Source organism: Chrysoperla carnea, chromosome 1, assembly GCF_905475395.1.
Source record: "Chrysoperla carnea chromosome 1, inChrCarn1.1, whole genome shotgun sequence".
In the NCBI taxonomy this organism is placed as follows: domain Eukaryota; kingdom Metazoa; phylum Arthropoda; class Insecta; order Neuroptera; family Chrysopidae; genus Chrysoperla; species Chrysoperla carnea.
Window position 1 is genome coordinate 7708577 of NC_058337.1, and position 25039 is coordinate 7733615.

At 31.1% G+C, this 25039-nt stretch overlaps 2 protein-coding genes across 2 annotated transcripts; both read left to right on the forward strand.

The window, feature by feature from the left end:
* Window positions 1–11876: 11876 nt before the first annotated feature.
* LOC123301077 (fumarylacetoacetate hydrolase domain-containing protein 2) lies at window positions 11877–17470 on the forward strand. The gene is made up of 4 exons (XM_044883810.1): window positions 11877–12565; window positions 12623–12839; window positions 15086–15414; window positions 17234–17470. The coding sequence occupies exons 1-4, from the start codon at window positions 12273–12275 to the stop codon at window positions 17382–17384; spliced, it is 990 nt and encodes a 329-aa protein (XP_044739745.1). The 5' UTR covers window positions 11877–12272; the 3' UTR covers window positions 17385–17470.
* Window positions 17471–20899: 3429 nt separating this feature from the next.
* On the forward strand, window positions 20900–22556 carry LOC123305632 (oocyte zinc finger protein XlCOF6.1-like). Its single transcript, XM_044887405.1, has one exon. The coding sequence runs from the start codon at window positions 20909–20911 to the stop codon at window positions 22199–22201; it is 1293 nt and encodes a 430-aa protein (XP_044743340.1). The 5' UTR covers window positions 20900–20908; the 3' UTR covers window positions 22202–22556.
* The last annotated feature ends 2483 nt before the right edge of the window (window positions 22557–25039 follow it).

The following is a 25039-nucleotide window of genomic DNA, read 5'->3' on the forward strand; positions in this document are numbered from 1 at the left end:
AGATAAAATTGAAGCTGTAAACGTAAAATGCGTCCCTGAGTACATACCTGCCTAAAATATTTCCTTCTTTGTCCTGAAAGGTCCTGTGTATAAGGTATACTTTTTTATGTGAACACTTAGACACAATTAAGGAAGGTCCCTCGGCAATAATAGAAAAAATAAATCAGTAGATAAGGATCCGAATTTTTAATATGTTATAGTTCACGAAATATATTATTGTATAAAACAAAAATTTGGGTATCTTACCGTTCAATTAAGAGAGTTTTTATTAATTAAAAATACACTAAATAACATACCACCCTCATAACAGGTTATGTTATTTAGTGTATTTTTAATTAATAAAAACTCTCTTAATTGAACGGTAAGATACCCAAATTTTTGTTTAATACAATAATATATTTCGTTAACTATAACATACTAAAAATTTGGATCATTATCTACTAATTTATTTTTTTCTATTACTGGCGAGTCACCCTCCTTAAGAGTATTTCTTTATAACATTAATTCGTTTTTATCATTGCTATTTTATAGAAGAATCTTTAGGAACATAGTTTTATTATTATTAATAACCTTTAGTTGGGAGATAGTAAACAGTGTTTTGGCTAGGAACCTGCAAAATTTTGACATTCAAAAGTGCTAATGCTAATAAAGGTTTTTATTGTTAAAAATTATGGGCGTCTCTAGCTTCTAATTTTTATACTATGTATATATGAAATATACATAGTATATTAAGTTTAGTCCCAAGTTTGTAACGCTTAAAAATAATGATGCTAGGAAAAAATTTTGTCATAGGTGTTCATAAAATCACCTAATTAGTCCATTTCCGGTTGTCCGCCCGCCCGTCCGTCTGTGGACTCGATAACTCAAAAACGAAAAAAGATATCGAGCCGAAATTTTTACAGCGTACTCAGGACGTAAAAAGTGAGGTCAAGTTCGTAAATGAGCATCATAGGTCAATTGGGTCTTGGGACCGTAGGACCCATCTTGTAAACCGTTAGAGATAGAACAAAAGTTTAAATGTAAAAAATGTTCCTTATCAAAAATTAAACAACTTTTGTGGGAAACATTTTTTCGTAAACATCACTGTTTACCCGTGAGGGCGCCAATTAGGCGGTAATTTTATAATATTTACTATACTTGATTATCAGTTATGTATGTGTCACATGTTTGTATGTGTAATGTGATAAAGAAATCAACACTGACTATGCATGGTATTTCAACAATTAACTCAGTCAATTATTTGTTTTCACTTGTTATTATTACTGTTAGTTAAATAATGACTTACAAACAGTGTCCCACAAAAAAAGTTCATATAATCATATTATCTCTTAATTAAGTAATATTCTAAATTGAAACATTTTTATTGTATGTAAAAATGACTTAAATTAGTCATATAAAAGATTTTTATTTTAGATGAACAACTTTTTGAATTAAATTGAACGAACATATAAACCATGTCGTTAGTTTTTATTTTCACATCATTAGTATAATTTTACTTTTTTTTTTTTTGGGTAAAATCTGATGGTATCATCTTGAATAATAATGCCATTCCTTTGATTCAATTCTACCACGTATTAATATAATTATATTATTATTGAAGATGCCTTAACATTTTTATGACATTACCAATTATATTAAAATCACGTTCACTGCACATATCAGTGCGTTAAAAATTATATTTACTTAGTTTAAACAATGTTTCAACATTTTTGTTTGAATTCTATCATTGCATCACTTCAAATTTTTCAATTTCTACAAAAAAAATAAAGTTTATATTCTTCTAAACATAAAAATCTCTGTATAACAACTTCCCGACTAGAAATTGTCCCAGTACTTATATTGGGGCCCGCTTGGGATTTGTTGGGGCATGGCCCAATAGGTCTATCCCAATTGGGATCCGATTGGGAACCTTTTGGGATAGCCCAATGTAAAAATTGGCGATTTTATAAAAGTTTTTCCCAACTGGGGCCTATTTGGTTACTTATTGGGAAAGCCCAAATTAAATTAAAATAGGTCTTTCCCAATTGGGATCCAATTGGGAACCTTTTGGGATAGCCCAATGTAAAAATTGGCGATTTTATAATAGTTTTTCCCAACTGGGGCCTATTTGGTTACTTATTGGGAAAGCCCAAATTAAATTAAAATAGGTCTATCCCAATTGGGATCCAATTGGGAACCTTTTGGGATAGCCCAATGTAAAAATAAGCGATTTTAAATAGTTTTTCCCAACTGGGGCCTATTTGGTAACTTATTGGGAAAGCCCAAATTAAATTAAATGATAAACACAACGGTTTAATTGTTTTAGTGGGACCTGGTTGGGAACACGTTGGGATAGCCCGATGTAAAAATTAAATAATCTTTACTCTATTTTTACCGGATTTTGAAAAATTTGATTGCTTTGAATAAAGCAAATATATATGTTCTTAATCTTAGTACAGTTAATTGATTTAAAAAATTTCCTACTTTATTAAAAACAATCATAATTTTTCAATTAATTTTTTTTGTTTAAGTTGTTTTTTTATAGTAAGTAAATAGTTATAAATTTAGAAAAAAAATAATTTCCCTAAAAAAGTTTTAATTGAAAACGCTTTACTTCACTTTTAACTCTGTACTTTTTATAAACTTTTTACATAATCTATTTTTTTCTCTTAATATTATTCTGTTATTCCTATTTTCCTTCTATTTGCATCAAAAGTATCAGTTGTTCATTTTTGAATTTTCCGCGTTTTATTTATTTAAAACATTTCACCAGATGGCGCTACGAGAAGTTTTTTATTTGTCATAATAAAAACACATCGAGACACACGGTCGAGTTTGAATCGAAAATAAGTGATTTTTTTATAGTTTTTTTTTTTGTATTTTAATTTATAAAAATTCAGCATCATACTATATCATAAAATTTTTTAAGTGCATTTACGTTTAATTGAATTTTATTATTTTGACATATGTGTAACGAACATTTTAAGAGTAATTTTAAATGTCAATTGGAGTTTGGAAATTGAGGTTATGTAAAATGTGAACTTGACGTTTACGGATCAGAAGATGTGAAACGCACTAGTTTTTATTCAAGTATACAAGGTAAAAATTTCGATCACAAGTTATATTGTAATTATTAAAAAAAATAGTTCTTTCATTATTAATTTTTTTTAAAAATTATTATAGATGTCTTTATTAAAAAACTAGCTTCCAGTCCCGAAAACCCACTAGACGATAAAGAAATTTTGAAGGCAATGACAGCAGTGATACAAGGTGCTCGAGATTGGGATGGCCGTCGTCTTCTTCGTTTAAAAAAATGATCATTCTATTGACTGGATCTATTGTATTTTTATAAATTTATAAATAAAAAAATTTGCTTGGTAATTTCCAGTTTATTTTTAATTTGCAGCTATAGGCTACATCATGATTGTATTAATTAACAAGGGGCAAATGATTTACAATAAGGTAAATTAAGCGGGAACAGACCGGGATTATTCGATTGGGAACCCATAGGGCTTGCACATCGGGAACCTATAGGGACTGCCCAATCGGGAACCAATGGGGATCGCCCCATCGGGTCCCAAATAAGTTTCTGCGTTACAGCCCAATTTGGGGTCCCAATTGGGCAACCAAGCTGGGTCCCAAGTGGGAGCACGTGAAAATTTCTAGTCGGGTTAAATGCGAATTTTTGGGAAATTTTCATTAGTTTTATTTGTCAAAATTGTGATTATTTTAAAACTCCCCAGGCTATAGTATTTTATAAAATCTTTAATAGCTGGTTAAATTTCTCGAGATTTTCATAAAAACCACTAGGTCCTATTCGCTGAAACAAGGAAAGGGCTAGAAAAAATGATGAAACATTTATTAATTTAGTAAAATGAAACATTTTAAACAAAGAAGTGAAAAATTACACCTATTATTGACAAATAGTCACGCTAACGCCATAAATCTAAAAGGGAAGCCGCTTGAATATGTGAAAAACTACATATACTAAGGTAAACAAATATCATTCGAAGATAACAATGAAGAACAAGAGATCGAGTGCCGTATTAACATATTAACTGGAAAAGTTTTGGTCCCTAAAGGAAATCCTGAAAGGGCAATTTGCGCTCCACCTGAAAAAAATTGTTTTAGATACCTATATTCTTCCTACTCTCACATACGGATGTCAAACGTGGACGTATAACACCAAAAGCAAATCAAAAATAGTAACATGCTAGAAAGCAATGGAAAGGAGCGTACTAAAAATAAGAAAATCGCAAAAGGTAAAAAGTGAACAAATCAGACGAGAAACGAAAGTTATAGATGCCCTAGATATGCCCTAAGCCATATCTAGGAAAAGTGGCGGTTGGTAGGACACAAAGGACGATGCAGAAACTATATATAGACATTTGAGACAACTAGGTATGTAAGACCAACGGGTAAAAGAAGAAGGGGCGTCCCAGAAAAAGGTAGATAGAAGATATAAAAGCTATGACAGGAAACGATTGGAGAAAGAAAGCTATGGACAGAGAGGTCTGGAAAAAGATGGAGAAGGCCTACACCTGAGAAGGAGTTTCGATTATTATTCGTGGTTATTAGCATTTTATTATTTAAACAATTATTAAAAGAGATATCGATCTGAAAGTCAATAATTATATGGTAATAGTCGTATAAGTCGTTGACGGTAAATGATACAAAAAACATTATTGAACAAAAATGATAGGAAATTTAATTATCTACAATAAAAAAAAATAACATTTTCGGTCTAAAGTTCACGATTACGAAGACATAGGCCGAAACGCTTTTTCAAAATACCGGCACATCCGCATTCGATTCTGCACATTTACATTCAGTACGTGATACTGAACCTAATTAAATAAAATAAATTACACCTTTAATGTAATGCAGGAAAAAATTATTTATAGTCTGTAGTAATAGCACAACAAATTTCATAAAATACCAACTTCACATATTTTGAAGGTGGTAACCCAAAAGAGATAGATATGTGAACTGTTCAAACAAGTCATTTTAATTTCGTCTGTCAAAATCTAATCGATTTTAAACCATTCCTTAATTGATTTTAATTTTAACCATTGTGTATTAACGATATATTCGCAAATAAAACTTTTCGGCTAACACACACAAATTGAAAAATTTAATATACCAAAAATTTTGGATACTTCTGATGATGAACAATAACCATGAATTAAATTTAATGATAATAGCATGTAGCATATGACATTTACGGCTGATTAGTCGTGAAGATATTACTATTACTATTACTATTTAATTCAATTTTGTTGATTCTTATCAAAAAATAACAAAATTCATGTAATCACCACACAACGTCTATATACATACTCAAGTTATCTTTTTCACACAGGCATGCACACTCTTCGAGCTACTTACAATTAAAAACAAGTGAAAAAAAACAATTGACTGAGTTAATTGTTGAAATACCATGCATAGTCAGTGTTGATTTCTTTATCACATAACACATACAAACATGTGACACATACATAACTGATATTCAAGTATAGTGCATACTATAAAATTTCCGCCTACTTGGCGCCCTCACGGGTAAACAGTGATGTTTACGAAAAAATGTTTCAAACAAAAGTTGTTTAATTTTTGATAAGGAACATTTTTTACATTTAAATTTTTATTCTATCTGTAACGGTTTACAAGATGGGTCCTACAGACCCAAGACCCAATTGACCTATGATGCTCATTTACGAACTTGACCTCACTTTTTACGTCCTGAGTATGCTGTATCGAGTTCAGCTCGATGTCTTTTTTCGTTTTTGAGTTATCGTGTCCACAGACGGACGGACGGACAACCGGAAATGGAATGGAAATGAGAAGAAAAAGGTAGAGAAGGGGATAACAGAGTTCAATATTGATACAAATTAGTTGAAATTAAAAAAATGACTTGACATTTATTTTTATACAAAAAGTGGCGCATTATTTTACGAATTTTAGTTTTAACTTTTGAATGAAATTTATTGCAAATTTAATGTTCTACAAATTAGTTAATCACCATTTTTAACCGTTAACTATATATTTAGCAATAATCACATTGAGAAAAGTTTGGAGCGCTTTAAAATTAAATCCTATGTGTTATACAGAAAAAAATATTGAACAAAAGTTATAAAAAATGTTATTCTCTACGAAAATGATCCCTACTATTTTTTTGGTACGATTTCGAACGGCTCCCGCCCGTTCCGCCAACTTGGATTTACATTTGGGTTTACATTTGTGAGATACCCCTGTATGATATTCCAACACGAAAAAATTTTTTACAGTAAATTGTAGAAAAAAATTACCTGGTTATTGGAATATAGCTCTTAAACTACGATTGTACGACAAAAAGTTTTTAATGAAATTTATTGGAAATTGTATGATCTAAAAATTTATTTATTACCATTTTTCATGTACCATGAACCGTTAACTATATATTTAGTAATAACCATATAAAGAAAAGTTTGGAACGGTATAAATAAAAACCCTTGCATTATACAGAAAAATTTTGTTAATAAAAGTTATAGAAAATGTTATTCTCTATGAAAATGAGCGATATTATTTTTGTATTACGATGCCCGGTTCACAAGATATTTGATAAACGTGTTCTCCAAGATGACGGCTAAAGCTCACGCCCCTCCGTCCCGCCAACTTGGATTTACACTCGGAGGATACCCCTAAACATATTCCAACACGATCAAAATTGTATTATGAAACTGCAGTAAATGATATTATAAAACTACTTTTTTTGCTCTGACTATTGGGGTATTTGTAATCTGCATTACAGTGCATATAGAGGTAGAAATAGATTTAAACAAAACAAACACAAAAATTCAACTACAATTGATTATTAACTAAACAATTTAGTATTGGTCTAAGAAACGGTATAAGGTCGAACTTCACCTGCCTGATAACCAGATGAGAAATATTTTTGTGAAATTTTATTGATTTTTAAACGCTCTTATCACAGTTCTATCAAAAAGTGATCATGCCTCTTTTAAATTAAATTAATTATAATCAATTTTTACCATGAACGGTTTTGTTCATACAAACCTATACCATTATTATCGTAATTAAATTATCTTTCTGATACCAATTTCAATTGGTTAACAGATCGATTTAGTTATATTGACTAACCTGTTCATATAGTATCAACAGATCTAAACCGATCTGTCAACAAATCGAAATTGGTATTAGAAGAAAAACAATTTAATTACGAAAATAAAAACCGTGCTTGCTTGAAAAAAACCGTTAATGGAAAAAATTGATTAAAATTAATTTAATTAACAAGTGAAAACAAACAATTGACTGAGTTAATTGTTGAAATACCATGCATAGTCAGTGTTGATTTCTTTATTACATTACATATACAAACATGTGACACATACATAACTGATAATCAAGTATAGTACATATTATAAAATTTCCGCCTAATTGGCGCCCTCACGGATAAACAGTGATGTTTACGAAAAAATGTTTCAAACAAAAGTTGTTTAATTTTTGATAAGGAACATTTTTTACATTTAAACTTTTGTTCTATCTCTAACGGTTTACTAGATGGGTCCTACGGACCCAAGACCCAATTGACCTATGATGCTCATTTACGAACTTGACCTCACTTTTTAAGTCCTGAGTTCGCTGTAAAAATTTCAGCACGATATCTTTTTTCGTTTTTGACTTATCGTGTCCACAGACGGACGGACGGGCGGACAACCGGAAATGGACTAATTAGGTGATTTTATAAACACAAAATTTTTTTCCTAGCATCATTATTTTTAAGCGTTATAAACTTGGGACTAAACTTAATATATTATGTTTTCATATATACATGGTATAAAAATAGCCATGAACACTTTTCGATATAAAAACTATGCTAGTAGTGTTTAAAAATCTCTTTAATAGTGTCTTATTTGATTATCAGATGGGTGAAGGTCGACCTTATACCATCTCTTTTACTATATCTATAAACAAATACACATCCATAAAATAGATATTCATTATTATGATGGATACAGAAGAGAAGGACACTACAGCCCACCTTCTCATTCTATCTCAATACAGCACCTATCGCTGACTTCCAATCTAAACTAAACTAACGAAACGAAACTGTATTCATGAGAACAAACGAACACAGAGACCAGGACGTTAGATAAACAAACTGTGGTGGGTACGGCTTTTTGGGACATCACCAATTACTTTCTGTTACCACCTTTAGTATACTAAACTGGAATTAGCAACAGAATGAGAACCACGTCTTCAAGATGATTGAGGAGGATAATAAATGACGAAGCATGATTATTGGTGCGTATTTACAGCATAATAATTGTAGACATGTATTACTAACCTGTAATACATGTCTACTTAAAAATATTTCTTGCAGATAAAACAATATCTAACCATTTTTCAGAATTTTTATACAGAACTAGCTTGATACCCGCCCGCTTCACTGGGCTTATAAGTAAAAACCACCGTTTTACAGCCTCCAGCTGTCTTGATCTCACTTATTTCCCTTTCATAACACCCGAAGGGATTTTTTACACAGCTGAAATATATGCAGTTTTCAATTTTTTAAAGTGAAAAATGGTTATATTTCATTGAGTGTATCAGATAAGATGGCCATGAATTTTTTGACATTTACCATTTTAAATTTTTACAGAAATCTTTAGTTTATGGTTCAAAATGATGATCATAGATGGAGTAGTAAAATATCAGATTAAATTTAATTTTTTTAATATTAAAAAAAAAAATATCCTTATTAATTATAAGGATAAAAGGAGGTAAGTGAGATCAAAAGAGGTGGAGGCTATAAAGCGGTGGTTTTCACTTTTAAGTCCAGTGAAATGGGCGGGTATCAAGCTAGTATCTTTATAAATTTTAGTTCATGTGTTATTCTGATGTATGAGCTACATTATTGTTCAGTTTCATTCATATCCATTCAAGCGTTTTTGCGTGAAAGCCTAACAAACATCCTTACTTTCACTGTATTATATATAGGAAGTAATTCAACAAACTATAACTAATGAAGCAGCTGACTTCCATCAATACGATCATACGCATTGAATACCATGCTCTGGTATTGGGTTTCTCTGTCAGTTTTTTGAATATTGGATTGTTGTCTTTGTTAATCTTCTCTGTGAAGCAAAAACGTGATGATCTAAGATTCCCACTTATATTATTACTAGCGACCCGCCCCGGCTTCGCACGGGTGCAATGCTGATACTAAATACACTACAGAAAAACTGTGAACGTTGTATATAAAAACATAGCGGCCCGCTCTGGCTTCGCACGGGTATAAAATATATAGCCTATGTGATTAAAATCAATCCAGTAGTTTTGATTTATTCATTACTGCCCGTGGCCCGCACGCGTTAAATTTGGAGTAAAACAATCCCCCTTTCCCTATACCATGAAGATTTCCTGCTATCTTTTGAATATCTAAATTCATACACTACATTTTTACTTATTTACTTTTTACGACATCACATTAGAAACCTCAAAAATAGCAGTACTTCTCCACTATTTAATGGATGTTATTATACATATAAACCTTCCTCTTGAATCATTCTATCTATTAAAAAAAACCGCATCAAAATCCGTTGCGTAGGGACAGAGAAAGCGACTTTGTTTTATACTATGTAGTGATGATACAATATAGAAAAATTTCCTGTCACGGTCTTTGTGGTTAAACTCATCTGAAACGGTTGAGCCGATTTTAAAGAAATTTTTTTGTACATTCAGTAGGTATGAGAATATTTCGTACAGTATTTTTCATACTCCTATCCCCACCCTAAGGTGGTGAAAAAGGGAATGATAGTTTGTATATGGAAATAATATGTAAATAATTTAATAGACAAATATAGATCAGAGTTTGCTAAAATGTCAATGCTGCATCAAATAATTAAAATGAATGAAGCTGTATGCGTCTGGTGGTCGCCATATTGAATTTTCATTAATGCAATATCTTCAGTAAAACTCGTAAGGCTAAGACAAATCGATTGACACCTGAATCATCGAAATCGGCCCACACGTTTGGTCTCCAATATGCCATGTACCTAAGAACACACATATTCGTTGTGTGCGTAGTCATGGTAGGGACAATAAAATCGATGCCAGCGCTTCCAGTGAAAAATTTTGGCGTTAAAGGGGGCTGTTATTACTAATTTGCAGTTCTTTACATGTTAATGTTATAGAAATGTCAAATTAAAATTATTGTAAAACACGAATTAATTAAACTTAATGCATTAAAAATTGTGAAAATAAGAAATCAAATTGCACAAATATTATTTTTCAAATGTAAATTATCATAATTATTTATTTAAATTTGTGAGACAATAATATTAAATTTTCAATGTAAGTGATAAATGCAATCCATACAATTATATATGCATCCATACAATTCTATAATTAAAGTAGTGTATCGTTACCATGGAAACGAAACTCACGCACGGAGCGAATACAGATTGATAAACACAGTACCACTCCTTTGCGTTGCTTAGTCGGGTAAAAAGTAAAGATGTCCTAGAAGTTTCGATATCGTTTTTCGGGATGAAAACAACAACTCTCTACGAAAACAATTATAAATATACTGTAATACAATGTATTTAAAGACTTGTATGACAACTTTTCATATTTAAAGCCAGTTAAACAATTGACATGTGCTTCACTTTTAGCTTCAAGTTGTATACTGAATATATTTTAATAGTGAACAAGTGAAAACAAACAATTGACTGAGTTAATTGTTGAAATACCATGCATAATCAGTGTTGATTTCTTTATCACATAACACATACAAACATGTGACACATACATAACTGATAATCAAGTATAGTACATATTATAAAACGTTATAATTTATTGCTTTAACCCATAGATCAAAAGCTCGCTTCGGCGCTGGGTAGGTTTTGAAGGAGGATATAAATACTACCTAAATCTCAATTTTCAAGGAAATCGACCTTGATTCAAAGTTGCTATGTAAACTACCTACTGGACTTGTTTCTTTCTTTTCAGATTTTATTTAACGCAGTCGGATTTTTTATTTTTTTTATTATTTACTTTATTTTAGACTTTTTAACTTGTATATATTTTTAGCCCCCTTCTAATTTCCTTTATTTTGATACACTACTCGATAGGTTTTGTTAACTTTTTTTTCTTAACCTATTACTATTCCACTTCAAAGATCATAAATTGAAAAAGAAAAAATGGTGACTGCTGCTGGATTCGAACTCGGAACTAGTAATCACTAAAATAATTACAAAATGGTAGCGCCTAAACGACCACAGCCATTTACCACACTTGAAGAAAAAAATAAAATAAGATATATATTTAACAAATGTCATTTATTTTTCATAACTTTTTCGCTTTTTTTCAAGGTTTAGCAACCGAATTACCGTCTGGCAAATTAATTTTAGGTTTTTGTATACTTAAATAACATAATATTAAAATAACAGACATAATAAACTTCTTTTAAAATTTAGTATTATGACCTGTACATTTAGGCTGCGCAGTACTAAACGCAACCACTTCCGGCAGCCAGACCGCCCAAGCTCTAACAGAAAGAACAAGGGGAACAACATATCATAAAATCATCAATAATAAAATTCTCTCTCGAAAACGTTGCGAGCTCCTATACTATAATATGATCATATATTAAATTGATGTAAATCAATGCCTACAGAGACATCTAGTTGTGTAATCAGTAAGATTTGAAACTAAACTGCATAGCTGAATCAAATAGAGCTACCTGTTGGAATTACAAACAACTAATATCTCATTGAAAATATTTAAATTGATGGTAATTTCGAAAATATTTTATTTCATTTTATCACTGTTAACGCCTTTATCTTGTAAAACACAAAACTGGAAATATTTATACATAGTAAACCCGGTTTCGTTCCTTCATGTAAAGTTTTACTGTGATAGTATTTGTTGACAGCGGGTGGTTTCTAATAATTAATGACTAAAATTTAAATAATATTATATCGCAATATTTATTAATATAAATACAAAGTAAACACATTAAATTAACCATATTACTATAAATCGATATAATTATCAATTGTATGCTAGACAGTTCACAAGTTTTATATAATTTATTGCACGTACAAATAAAACAAAAATTTCATACATATAACCAACAACCTGGAACTGGAATTTCAATACATTAAATAAATTAAAACAACAAAAATTGACAATAATTTAAAAAAAACAATACGTAATTTAGTACTTAATTATTCAAGTTTTATCAAACTAGATAACTTTAATCAAACAAATTTAATTTAAGTAAATAAATTAAAATGGTAGTAAATATGAATAAAATCTTTTTTAATTCAAAAAAGCTATTAAATTCAAGTGCAGCAATAAAACAACTGTTACTCAATACTCGTGATCAGAAAAGAAATTTTTCAGTCTCAAGTTGTTTAAGTATGCGTTTTGTACAATATACAGTAAATGGTGGCCCACAACGTTTAGGTGCCCAAATTTGTACTGGAGGTGATATTTTTGATATCAGTGCTGTTGATTCAACAATACCAAATTCTTTGCCAAAATTTTTGGCCGCTGATAAATCTGTTCATGAACGAGCTAAAAGGTATAAAACAATTAAAAAAATGTAGTATACAATTATTTCTTCATTATTTTTTCATAGAATCGTTGCCGCAGCTTCTTCTTTGGTTTATTACAAAGATGTGAAACTTCTTTCACCGGTCACACATCCAGATAAAGTGGTATGTGTAGGATTAAACTACAGTGGTCATTGTGAGGAACAGAATAAGCCCTTTCCTAAAGAACCTACAGTTTTTAGCAAGTTTTCATCAACCATATGCGGTCCAACTGATGATATAGTTTTACCCAGCGTTTCGACGGTAACTATCATTTATTATACGGCAAGGATATTTGGACACTATCGTGTATCTAACGGCTATCTAACTTTAACGCTTCTAGAAAAAAGCTCCTAGAACGTTAGGTAAAAAACCAAATTTAATGCATTTTTTACGTAGATTACGAATTTGTTGTCATGGCTGATAAAAAAATAGTTTTTCCCTGTGATTGTGTTCATTCACTGATCCATAGGTTAGCCATGCCTTTAATGGGGTCGAGTTAGTACAGGCCTGCGGGTTTTTGTTTAACCCTGTGATTGCTTTCATTCTTTTTTTTCAACTTCAGAAAATCTGAGAATAGCTCAAAAAATTGGATAATATTCTCTTAATGCTAATTATCTACTCGTTCACGCTAAACACACGATACTGTCCGAATAACCTTACCCTTTCTTATAAGTTTAGCCAGAACCGTAAAAACTTGTAAAAATAATGAATTATCCTAATAATTTTGGATCTGATACTCCATTAAACGAGGATTAAACCTCCAAATTCTTTCCTATAGCTCCGATTATATAGTTCCGAATGGTGCTATAGTTTCGAATAAGTTGTATAGTTCCGAATGGTGCTTTTTCCCAGGAGGTGGTAGTCGTCTATTCTAGAAAGTGGAAAAAGTTATAGTGAAAATAACAATGGCTATCCAAAGAGAGGCGAATTCTAAACAAAAAGCATATTTCGAAAAGTCAACACTTTCCGAATTTTTGGCGATTGTAATTTCCTATTTTTCATTAAAAAATTCACCAAAAAAGAAACTATGTACAGAAAATCAAACTTATAAATAGAGGAAAAGATTACTATTTCATTCGTTTTTGTGCGATATTTGTTGAGATACAGCTAGTTGAAGACAACTACCGGCAACAACTATTGGAGTATTTAACGTTAACTAACTGAAAATTTTTACGTTTTTTGAAAAAAGTATGTCGTACACTTTTTATACCATGTATATATGAAATATACATAGATATGAAATATACATATGATGCTAGGAAAAAAATTTTGACATAGGTGTTCATAAAATCACCTAATTAGTCCATTTCCGGTTGTCCGTCCGTCCGTCCGTCCGTCTGTGGACACGATAACTCAAAAACGAAAAAAGATATCGAGCTGAAATTTTTACAGCGTACTCAGGACGTAAAAAGTGAGGCCAAGTTTGTAAATGAGCATCATAGGTCAATTGGGTCTTGGGTCCGTAGGACCCATATTGTAAACCGTTAGAGATAGAACAAAATATTTTACAAAAATGGAAACATTTTATAAGTTTTTTTATTTTTTTTTTTTTTTTGATAATTTTAGAATTACAGGCAGTTTTAAAAGAACTTTTCAAAGGAGAAACGTAAACGCCCGACAAAAAAAATGTTCGTAAAAGATCGTGTAACGTCATAATGTTAATTAATAATTGTATACAGTGGATACTATTAAATTAACATTATTACGTCACAACGATGTTTTACGAACATTTTTTTTTTTATGGGTGTTTTCGTTTCTCTTTTGCAAAGTTTTTAAAACTGCCTGTAACTTTTATCATGAAAAAAATAAAAATTAAAAACAGTTTTATTATAAAACTTATATTTGATCTTTCCATTTTGGTCCTAAATCCCAATTACTCCATTTCCGTTAAAATCAAGCTAAAATTTGTATAGTCAGCTCAGAACGTAAAATGTGAATCGGAGTTCGTAAATAAGCAACATATGCCTTGGATACGTAGGACTCACCTTCTAAGCCGTTAGAGAGAGAATGTTTAAATGTAAAAAATGTTTCTTATAAGAAAATTGACAACTTTTGTTTGAAACATTTTTTTAAGCATCATTGTCGAAACTTTTTTGGCCATTTTCTCCAAAACTATAAATTATAGAGAGTTTATGCAGATAGCTTCAACTAGTGGACTTGTGAAAGACTCGAAAAACGAAAAAAAAATTCGAGAAAATACTTTCAAAACCTTTTTAATTTTCCTAATTTATTAAAAATAATACAAACAAACATTAAATTAAATACCTCCTATACAGGGTATTTATATAATTAACTCAGTTAATTGTTTGTTATCACTTGTTTATAACTTTTGTAATTTTTATCACAACCTCTTAATTTGTGCTCGAAAAGTTTCTAAGCATAATTCCGATTCAAATGACACCTTGATCATAATTTTCCGAGAATCAGATAAGGTGCGTTCCAAAATGATACTTATTGATTAGATTAGTTAGTACATTTTAGTTACTAATTTTTTTTTTTTTACTTAGAGAGTTGATTATGAAGTTGAATTGGCTGTAATTATTGGTAAACAAGGTAAAAATATTCCTAAAGCTAAAGCTTACGATCACGTGTTTGGATATACAATCGCACAAGATATCACTGCGCGAGATTGGCAAAAACGAAATGGCGGTCAGTGGTTACTAGGCAAAGCAATGGATACATTTTGTCCATTGGGACCGGCTGTGGTTACAAAAGAAGTTATCGACGATCCCCACAATTTAGATATTAAATGTACTGTTAATGGACAAGAGAGACAGTGTGCAAATACAAATGAGTTGATATTTAAAGTTGATTTTATAATTTCCTACTTATCAGAGTAAGTAACCTTTATTTATTTTTAATTTTTAAAGGTAAAATTAAGGTTTTAAAGGTACTTACTGATGCAGTCAACGCTTTTTGGAATATACGTCTATATATTTAGTGAGTTGCATTTAAGATGAAGACACCGTCATATTTTCGTTATTTATAGGAATATGGTTTTTAAATTTTTAGTATACTGGGTAATGGGTCTCAATTTTTAAGATAATTAACCGAAATCTGAACTTTATACTCAGCTCACTACAAATTGACAAATAGGGCCGATTCTTAATATTTTGCCTTGCTTCAGAGATGATTTTCATGACAAAATTCACATTTTTAATTTTTTCATTATTTCATTAATTCATTCCATAGCACACTAGTTATCAAAGTTTTTAACTTCCCACTATAATAGGAAGTTATTGTAATGAGTCCGATTTTCGAAATCGTAATTTTCAACATATCCTTACGATTTATGGTTTGTACGTGGCATTAACACCAATTTGGAGAAGGAGTATGTATGTGAGTGTGTACATACGTACGTCCGTAAACATTTTTTTCGTCGTCGATATCGCGCGAACAAAAAATGATATCGACTTCGTTGAGGGGTCGATCGATGCGTAATAAAGGCAATATGATTCGAAAAGAATTTCATCCTGAATTTTGTAACTGGTGGTTTTTTTAGGTCTCTGATTGCGAATATGGCGATAAAAAAGATCCAGAGCGCACCTGGAGGTTGGTGCGCGTTGGTATCGAACGTTTTTTTCTATAAAGACCATTTTTGTTCAAATTGAATGAACAAACGCACAAAAAGCTAGATTTTTCCTATCAATGACTGTCTAAACTATTCGCTTTACAAAAAAATTTTCAAACAAATTGTATGCATATTTATAAAGAACAACTTTCTAATTTAAAGCGTCCATCTAATATTTGTTATTAATCAAAGTGAGGTTTTAATTGAAATTCGTTGCCGGTATAAGATGTGTCCCTTTGAAGCATTTTTCTCGATTAAATTTATTTATCGAGTTTCGAGTCAGTCAATTAAAAATGACATTCTGTATAAGGTGTGAGTGTCACCCGCGGAAAATATTATTTTTGCCCGGAGCGGCTAAATAGCTAGATAGGGCCCTGGATTAGGAGTGTTATGAAGATCGACATTATACCTTCTCTCAGACTATTAGTAAGTGTTTTGTATCAGAACACGAGGCAAAGAGAAATTTTAGTGTTTTGCAAATAGGAAAATTTCAAATTATGATAATTCAAAAACGGTCAGGGAATTTTTCTTATCAACATGGAAGTCAAGGAATTTCAAATTAATTTATTCGATTGCCATCTTGTGTTTATGATTCGGGAAAATTTCAAAAAAATGTGAACCAGGTCGTTACACACGGTGGGATTGTTTGGGTTTTGAGAATCAAAGTCCATTTTTGTGTCGTCTTAAACCATACGTTTGATTTACAATGTCTTAAAATGAGGTCGCGTTCAGAGTTTTGGAAAAGTTTTTTTCTGGACCTTATAGAATTAACTTCTTGACAAATAGTGAATGAATATCATAAAATGTACTCTTACTATGAAAAATAGTTTCTTGTCTTTATTAACTTTATGTCCTAGCATGATGAACAAAAGTTTGAACCCTTCACCTTGGGATGATTCCTGGACACGGGCCTGATGTGAGCAAATGTAGAAAACTGCTATTTGTCGAAAGTGTTCAGATTGTTGGTCATAGTAGCTCACAAACGAATAATTGTAAATTACGTCAGTAAATCGCGTTGAGATTTAATCACTAAATACACTAATAATTTACTAGATTTACAATAACACCTTCGATTTTTTTCTAGGTTATTTACATTATATCCAGGTGATGTAATTTTAACAGGGACACCTGCTGGAGTGGGTGTGTTTAGAAATCCTCCTCTATATTTACAAAAAGGTGATGTAATTGAAAGTGAAATTGAAGGTATCGGAAAAATGATAAATAAAGTAGTTTAAAATAAAGTGTAAAGAATAAATGTTGGTTTTTTAATTTTAATCATGTACAATACTTAAAAATGATGTACTTAAAATAAATAATCACCCTACGCATTATACAATAAAACCAAATTAATTAGAATTTTAACTTCTTTTAATTTAAAATTATTTCCTGTATATAATCCATTTTCATTTTCATTTATCCAATAGAAAGAATAATTCACGCCTAAAGGTGTAACCTCATGAAGAAGCTTGCCTTAAAATTTACTAATCCGACTAGAATGTCTCGTGATAATAATAAAAGTTATTAACTTTTCTTTTTTTTAAAGAACAGCAATAGATCTTTTTCATGAAAAATTGAAATACTTTTTGTTTTTATGAAAATTTAGGTAACTCGAAAATTACGCATTTTTAAAAATAAAAACACTATGAAAAAAATGGTTAAAAAGTCATCATATTTGAAATAATTTAAAACTATTTTTATTGGCTAGTAGCCCATGATGTCAATTATTAAGTATTTCATATTTTCACACTGTCTTGACATAGTTTGTATGTATCTTATTTATTAAATAACACGTTTATTTTCAATTTTACAATTCTACAATTTTAGTTCTTATCAATTATTTCCTAGGATCAATATTTTTCGATTTAGACCCGAAAAAAGGGGGTCGTGATTATTGTTTGTTACATAACTCGTTTATTTTTAATTTTACACGAAAAATGGTTATTACCAAAGTTTTTTGAAATTGAATTTCCTACACTTTTAATCCTTATCATTTTTTTCTTAGGATCGATATTTTTTTTTGGACCTAGTGTCAGAGCGAGTACCACCGACTTTCCTTAGCTTCTGGACGACGTCATCTATAGTTGTGATGAAGACTAAGATGGCCCCAGCTTGGTCCTGCTTGGCCCAGTAACCAGTATAGCTGACTAAAAAGGAACGGCTTCGCACTACACTAAATAAATGTCATATCTTACATTGGTCTCAGTGTATTTCGGAACGTACCCTTAGATAGAGGCTAAAGTAAAAAAGTGTTCAGCTGCTAACATCAAATACCAGTTCTGAAATTGACCAGAATGTGTAGCAAAAGGGGGATTGATGTTTAGATATCTATCCTATTTTTATTGCTTTGCGCACTTCTGTTAAAACTTGGAGGGTAGAGGGAAGGAGTACAATCTTACATGATCTTTTGACTCAAAAAGTGTCCACAAAATAGCATTTAATAAAAGGGCTATAATGGCGCTCGTGTAGCGGGAAAAGTGTAATTGTACAGGAGAGTGAGAAATCATTATACAAATGTATTATACAGCTTTATACTCCGTCCTTACTTTTCCTATGTCTATGATGTACATACATGGTCCTCTCTGAAACAACAATGCCATCTTAATTTATACACCAATATGAATACCTCTGATATGAGTTAAATTTGGAAAAAATTATTTGCAGGATCGGGCCCGTTTTTTTGTGTAGGACATCCCTGATAAAAAAGTCCGATTGAATTCCGATTCAAATTTCCAATTCATTCCGATTGAATTCTAATTCAATCCTATAGAATCCAATATGAAATTTTCAATTCGATCCCATTTATGAATTGCGATCAATTAAAAATATTCGATTAGTTCTATTGGATTGAATCGGAATTCAATCGGAATGAATTGAAATTTTTTTTCCAATTAAACCCGATTCATTCCGATTGGTTGAATTGGAAATTTCCGATTCATGAATCGGATTTTTTTATCAGGGATAATATTAATATGTATAAATCAGGAAACAAACTTAAAATAGCTGGATTTAGCCGAAAAGGGGTGCGCCGGGGGTGAAAAGGGATAACAAGTGGTTTTTAGCGATTTGTGGCTAAAGTATTTATTTTTTTAAGAAAATTTTACACAACATTTTATAATTATGTTGAATAATTTATTTATATTAATAATTGGCGCGAAATGATATAAAACTGTCGCTGTTTGATTTTGATCACATGACCAAAACTCTGATAGTAGGTTATCTCTAAAATGCCAGTACTTGCAGTAGTAAAATGGTAGTGATTTATGACGTTTTATGACATCATTAATTCCTTTAAGGGCTGACGCCGTAAACTGCTCTTATGAAGTCTAATGCAAGTATTGTCGTAGATGCGTCACTGCGGCTGCAACTTGAAGGAGTTGATAAGTTTTGCTAGAAACCTTCAGCTTTCCTTGTTTTAAATAAGGTATGGACTTCAGCATTACCATCAAGCATCAATTATTAAAATAGAATTTCTACTTCTTCAATTTTTTTTTTTAGCTAATAGGCTTAATAGAATATCGCGATTACTCATTTTACTTCACTTCAGTTTTTAAATATGAGTCATGGAGGTTATAAAGAAGGAGAACGATCGCTATAGAAAATATTGTCCCAAAATATGGACAAAATAAGTGAGGCGCTGGGATCGCTAAGTTGTCTCATTAAAAGCGGGCTGTTGTGCGCTAATTTCAAATGATCTATCAACGTTTAATATACTTGTATATAATATCATTCAAAGGAAAAAAAAAGCAAATAATGAAATTATTATTAATTATTATTATTATTTACTAATGAATAAATTATCTATTCTGCTTTATAAATTTATCTATACTACTTTATAAATTTGAATGGTACTAATTTCATCTACTTTTACTCATAAACAGCTAACTTCGCAGATATTACTTCTTGATCACAGCGCGGCTGGTGGCTGAAAAATGAACTATAAAATCTACAAACTTTCAGGGACAGACGCGCTAATGCTTTAGCGCGTAGCGATCGTTCTCCTTCTTTATAACCTCCATGGTATGAGTCAGACACGTGTGTCTGCATTTGGCAGTGCGCAGTGTATCGGAAGTCTACAACGGAACGAATTTCTCTCCAGTAAGCAGGGCTGCCAGATTGTATAATCGGATACAAAAGTGTATAATATGGTTATTTTATGTATCCAGTTGATATAGCGGATTGCTTCGTATAATTGGATACAAAAATAAAAATTCAAACGTCAAGCAAATTTTGTGAGAGTTAAAATACCGATTTGAGATAACGAGAGATCGAACATTTCTTAATCGAAATTGTCGCTTTCTGAGTAATATTCGTTAGCATTACAAGTAAACGTAAAAGTGACTTTTTAACCCAGCGCCACTTGCTACTGGAACTGTTTACAGACTATTTTTTAACAATTTTGTCGCTTTGTATAATGAGATTTGATTCTGTATAATTTCAGTGGCCGAGCGGTATAAAATAAGTTGGCTCTACTGGCTCTGTCTACTGGCTCTCGCAGTGTAAAATAGAACGTACCCTAAGATACTTAGCCTCCATACTTAAAAATATTGCGAATGGCGTTCTTTGTAAATTGCATAGAAGTAATATCAAACCTTTTTGGTAAATTGTCATAATTTGAGTGAACCGAATAAAAGAAATGGAAAATAATTTATTTGATAATGTAAATAATCATTCTTTTATCGATGAAGAAAACTTTAAATTTAAAAAAGAGTTACACAGTGAATTTATTATTAAAAATGAAATATTTGATGAAAGTGATTCTATGGAACATGAATCAATTAAAGAAGAAAATAATACAACGGAAGATCATGAAATAATTAAAAAGGAAATACTAGAAGAAAATGTTACAGCAAAACACAAACGGATTGATTTTAATGAAGAAGTTTCCATGGATAAATATAAAAAAATTAAACTTGAACATCAATTAAATACAGAATTTATTATAAAAGATGAAATATTTGATGAAAGTGATTCTATGGAACATGAATCAATTAAAGAAGAAAATAATACAACGGAAGATCATGAAATAATTAAAAAGGAAATACTAGAAGAAAATGTTACAGCAAAACACAAACGGATTGATTTTAATGAAGAAGTTTCCATGGATAAATATAAAAAAATTAAACTTGAACATCAATTAAATACAGAATTTATTATAAAAGATGAAATATTTGATGAAGATGATTTAGAACATCAATCAATTCAAAAAGAAGACAAGAATATTTCATGTGACGTTTGTCATGCAAAATTAGCTGATCAATACCGTTTAATTGAACATAAACGAATACACACTGGAGAAAAACCTTTTTCTTGTGAAGTTTGTGATAAATCATTTACTCAGCGAAAACGTTTAACAGCACATAAACGGACCCATACTGGAGAAAAACCTTTTTCTTGTGAAGTTTGTGATAAATCATTTACTCGGCGAAACAATTTAAAAAGACATAAACGGACTCATACTGGAGAAAAACCTTTTCCTTGTGAAGTTTGTGATAAATCATTTTTTCACAAAGAAGGTTTAGAGTGTCACAAACGGACTCATACTGGAGAAAAACCTTTTTCTTGTGAAGTTTGTGATAAATCATTTTTTCACAAAAAAAGTTTCGAGTATCACAAACGGACTCATACTGGAGAAAAACCATTTTCTTGTGAAGTTTGTGATGAATCATTTACTCAGCGAAGCAATTTAACAACACATAAACGGACTCATACTGGAGAAAAACCTTTTTCTTGTGAAGTTTGTGATAAATCATTTACTCAGCGAATCAGTTTAACAGCACATAAACGGACTCATACCGGAGAAAAACCTTTTTCTTGTGAAGTTTGTGATAAATCATTTTTTCACAAAGAAGGTTTAGAGTATCACAAACGGACTCATACTGGAGAAAAACCTTTTTCTTGTGAAGTTTGTGATAAATCATTTATTCAGCGAACCAATTTAACAGCACATAAACGGACTCATACTGGAGAAAAACCTTTTTCTTGTGAAGTTTGTGATAAATCATTTACTCGGCGAACCACTTTAAAAGCACATAAACGGACTCATACTGGATAAAAACGTTTTTCTTGTGAAGTTTGTGATAAATCATTTGCTCAGCGAAACAATTTAATAGCACATAAACGGACTCATACTGGATAAAAACCTTTTTCTTGTGAAGTTTGTGATAAATCATTTTTTCACAAAAAAGGTTTAGAGTATCACAAACGGACTCATACTGGATAAAAACCTTTTTCTTGTGAAGTTTGTGATAAATCATTTACTTGGCGAACCACTTTAAAAGCACATAAACGGACTCATACTGGATAAAAACGTTTTTCTTGTGAAGTTTGTGATAAATCATTTGCTCAGCGAAACAATTTAATAGCACATAAACGGACTCATACTGGAGAAAAACCTTTTTCCTCTCAAACTTGTCGATAAATCATTATAATTTTTTTTTTTTTTTTTTGGTGATTAAATGCGTTATTTTAAATGAAAATGTTCGGATATAATGCAGTCATGTTAGGATTTCACCTCAGAGTGAGAGATAATAATCTGCCCTTCATTTTGGTGTTCCTTAAGTGGTCTCAAAAGTCTCATAAAATCTCGCGTCTGCGCCGTAAATTATTCAAGGCCAATGTTTACAAAAATCAGTTTTTCGCGTTTATCTCGGTTTCTATTGCTCCAATGGTGTTAACATTTATTATGAAAACCGTAGAGCATAAAATTTACGACAAATTTTGTTCACAAAAATTATTCATACAACCAACCGTATTTTTTATTATTTTAAAAACAAAAGTAATAGTTTTCCTTTTCTCCTTCTTCATCGTCGTCATCTTCCGGGCATGTGAAAATGTCTTTTTCATTGTCATCATCTTTGTTGTTTCTAGGCCTATTAGAATTTGCGTTGCAAATGCACTCTCTTCATCATACTTACGAGTAAAAAGTATTATCTTAAGTAAAAAAAAGTAAAATAAACCGTAAGACAAATTTTTTATTTTAAACTCACACTTAAACGTAACTAAGAACGCTCTCTGTTAAATTACCTCTCAAACAAAGAAAAAAATCAAAATCGGTTCATCCGTTAAGGAGCTACGATGCCACATACAGGCACACATAGCGGTCAAACTTATAACACGCCTCTTCGGGGGTTAAAAATCGAGATCACAATTTTTTAATAGGTAAACTTTTCCGTATATATTTGAAACATTCTATATATTTTTGTAATTTTTCATTCACTATCTCGGAAATTCGAGCTTTTTATGCTTTTAATACTCCAGGAGCTCCACTAATCTGTGGATACTTTTAACCTGCTCTGTAATAAATGGGCTGGTTTGAATGAAAGTGATATAAGTTAAAAATTTGCAAATCTGAGATTGCTTCAAAAAGGGCTTCCTTTTAGCTCCTCTGTTCAGTACACTGATATACATAAACACTAGATAGTGGACGGCCATTCTTCCAGCGTTAGGCACTGTGTCGAGCTTAGAAGCCAATTAAGTGAGATATGCGCGCACGTTTTACGCCCGGAATTCAAATTTCTAAATGAACAATCCAAGCACTTGTGCTGTTTTCTGTAAAACATCGTAGATTAGATGCATACACATCATGGACTTTGTAGTATACATAGACTAAGCATCGCCTATATATCCGTACAGTGAGAAGCGTGCCAACATCCGAGGTAGTTGCTTTGGTCAGCTAAAGACATTTATAAAAAAAATACATTTATCAAAAGAATATAAGGACATTTATCAAAGAAATATACATTGAATGTCAAATTTTTATATCACAAAAAAAATTCTTATCACGTATCATTTTACATTTTTCTTACGAATCTACAATGGATTTGACCCAAGCAATTACCTCCGATGTTAACACGCTTAAAATCGTTTGACACTCAGTCTATGTAACTGTAATGTCAATGATATACATACATATACATCGACCAGTAAATAGCAGTGAACACCGGCGAGTGTATCTATATAGCCTAAGAGCCCATAAGATATTTCTTCCTCGATACCTCACAATGCTTCTAAGCTGTACACAAACCCCCACTATCCAGTGTTTATGTATACAGTGCAGCAGTGGTTCAGTATGATAGTCAATAGCTTTTTAAGTCAAAAACAGCTGTAGTACTGTAAATGAAAGTGGTACATGTCAAATAGTAGTGTGACAAGCTATTATTTCATGTGTTAGGGACCATACCAGTGTTTAAACGATATTTAGGTGTTTTTGTTTTTCAGTTTTAGTGCTTTTGTGAACAATACAATATAAGACATAGGAAAATAGCCAAATATTATCAATTTTTATTTGTAATTTGTTGCTTAAAACATAAGAAACTATACTCAATACAAAAGTATGTATTTTTTTTGTAGAAAATTATGTAAAATAAATACCTTCAAAGAATACCACTTAACACTTTCTTTCATAAACCCTTGTAACAATCAGAATGAAAGTGGTGTAAGCCACTCAAAGCTGTTATAATAAAACCTAAATATATGTTTTATGCTCAATGTCAATCCCTATATATTATAAATGTGAAAGTAAGGATGTTTGTTTGTTACGCTTTCACACAAGAAACTACTGAATGGATTTGAATTGAAACTGTACAACAATATAGCTCTCATACATCAGAATAACACATTATAATTTATAAAGATAAATTAAAAAAAAAAAAAAATTCAATTCAATTGGACATTTTGCTCTATGATTATAATTTTGAACTATAAATTCAAGATTTCTATAAAAATTTAAAATAGTAAATGTAAAATAATTAATCTCCATCTTTTCTCATATACTCAATGAATTATGACTATTTTACACTTAAGAAAATTGAAAACTATGCAAAACAATCCCTTCGAATGTTATGGGAGGAGGATAAATGAGATCCAGAGAGCTGCAGGTTATAAATCAATG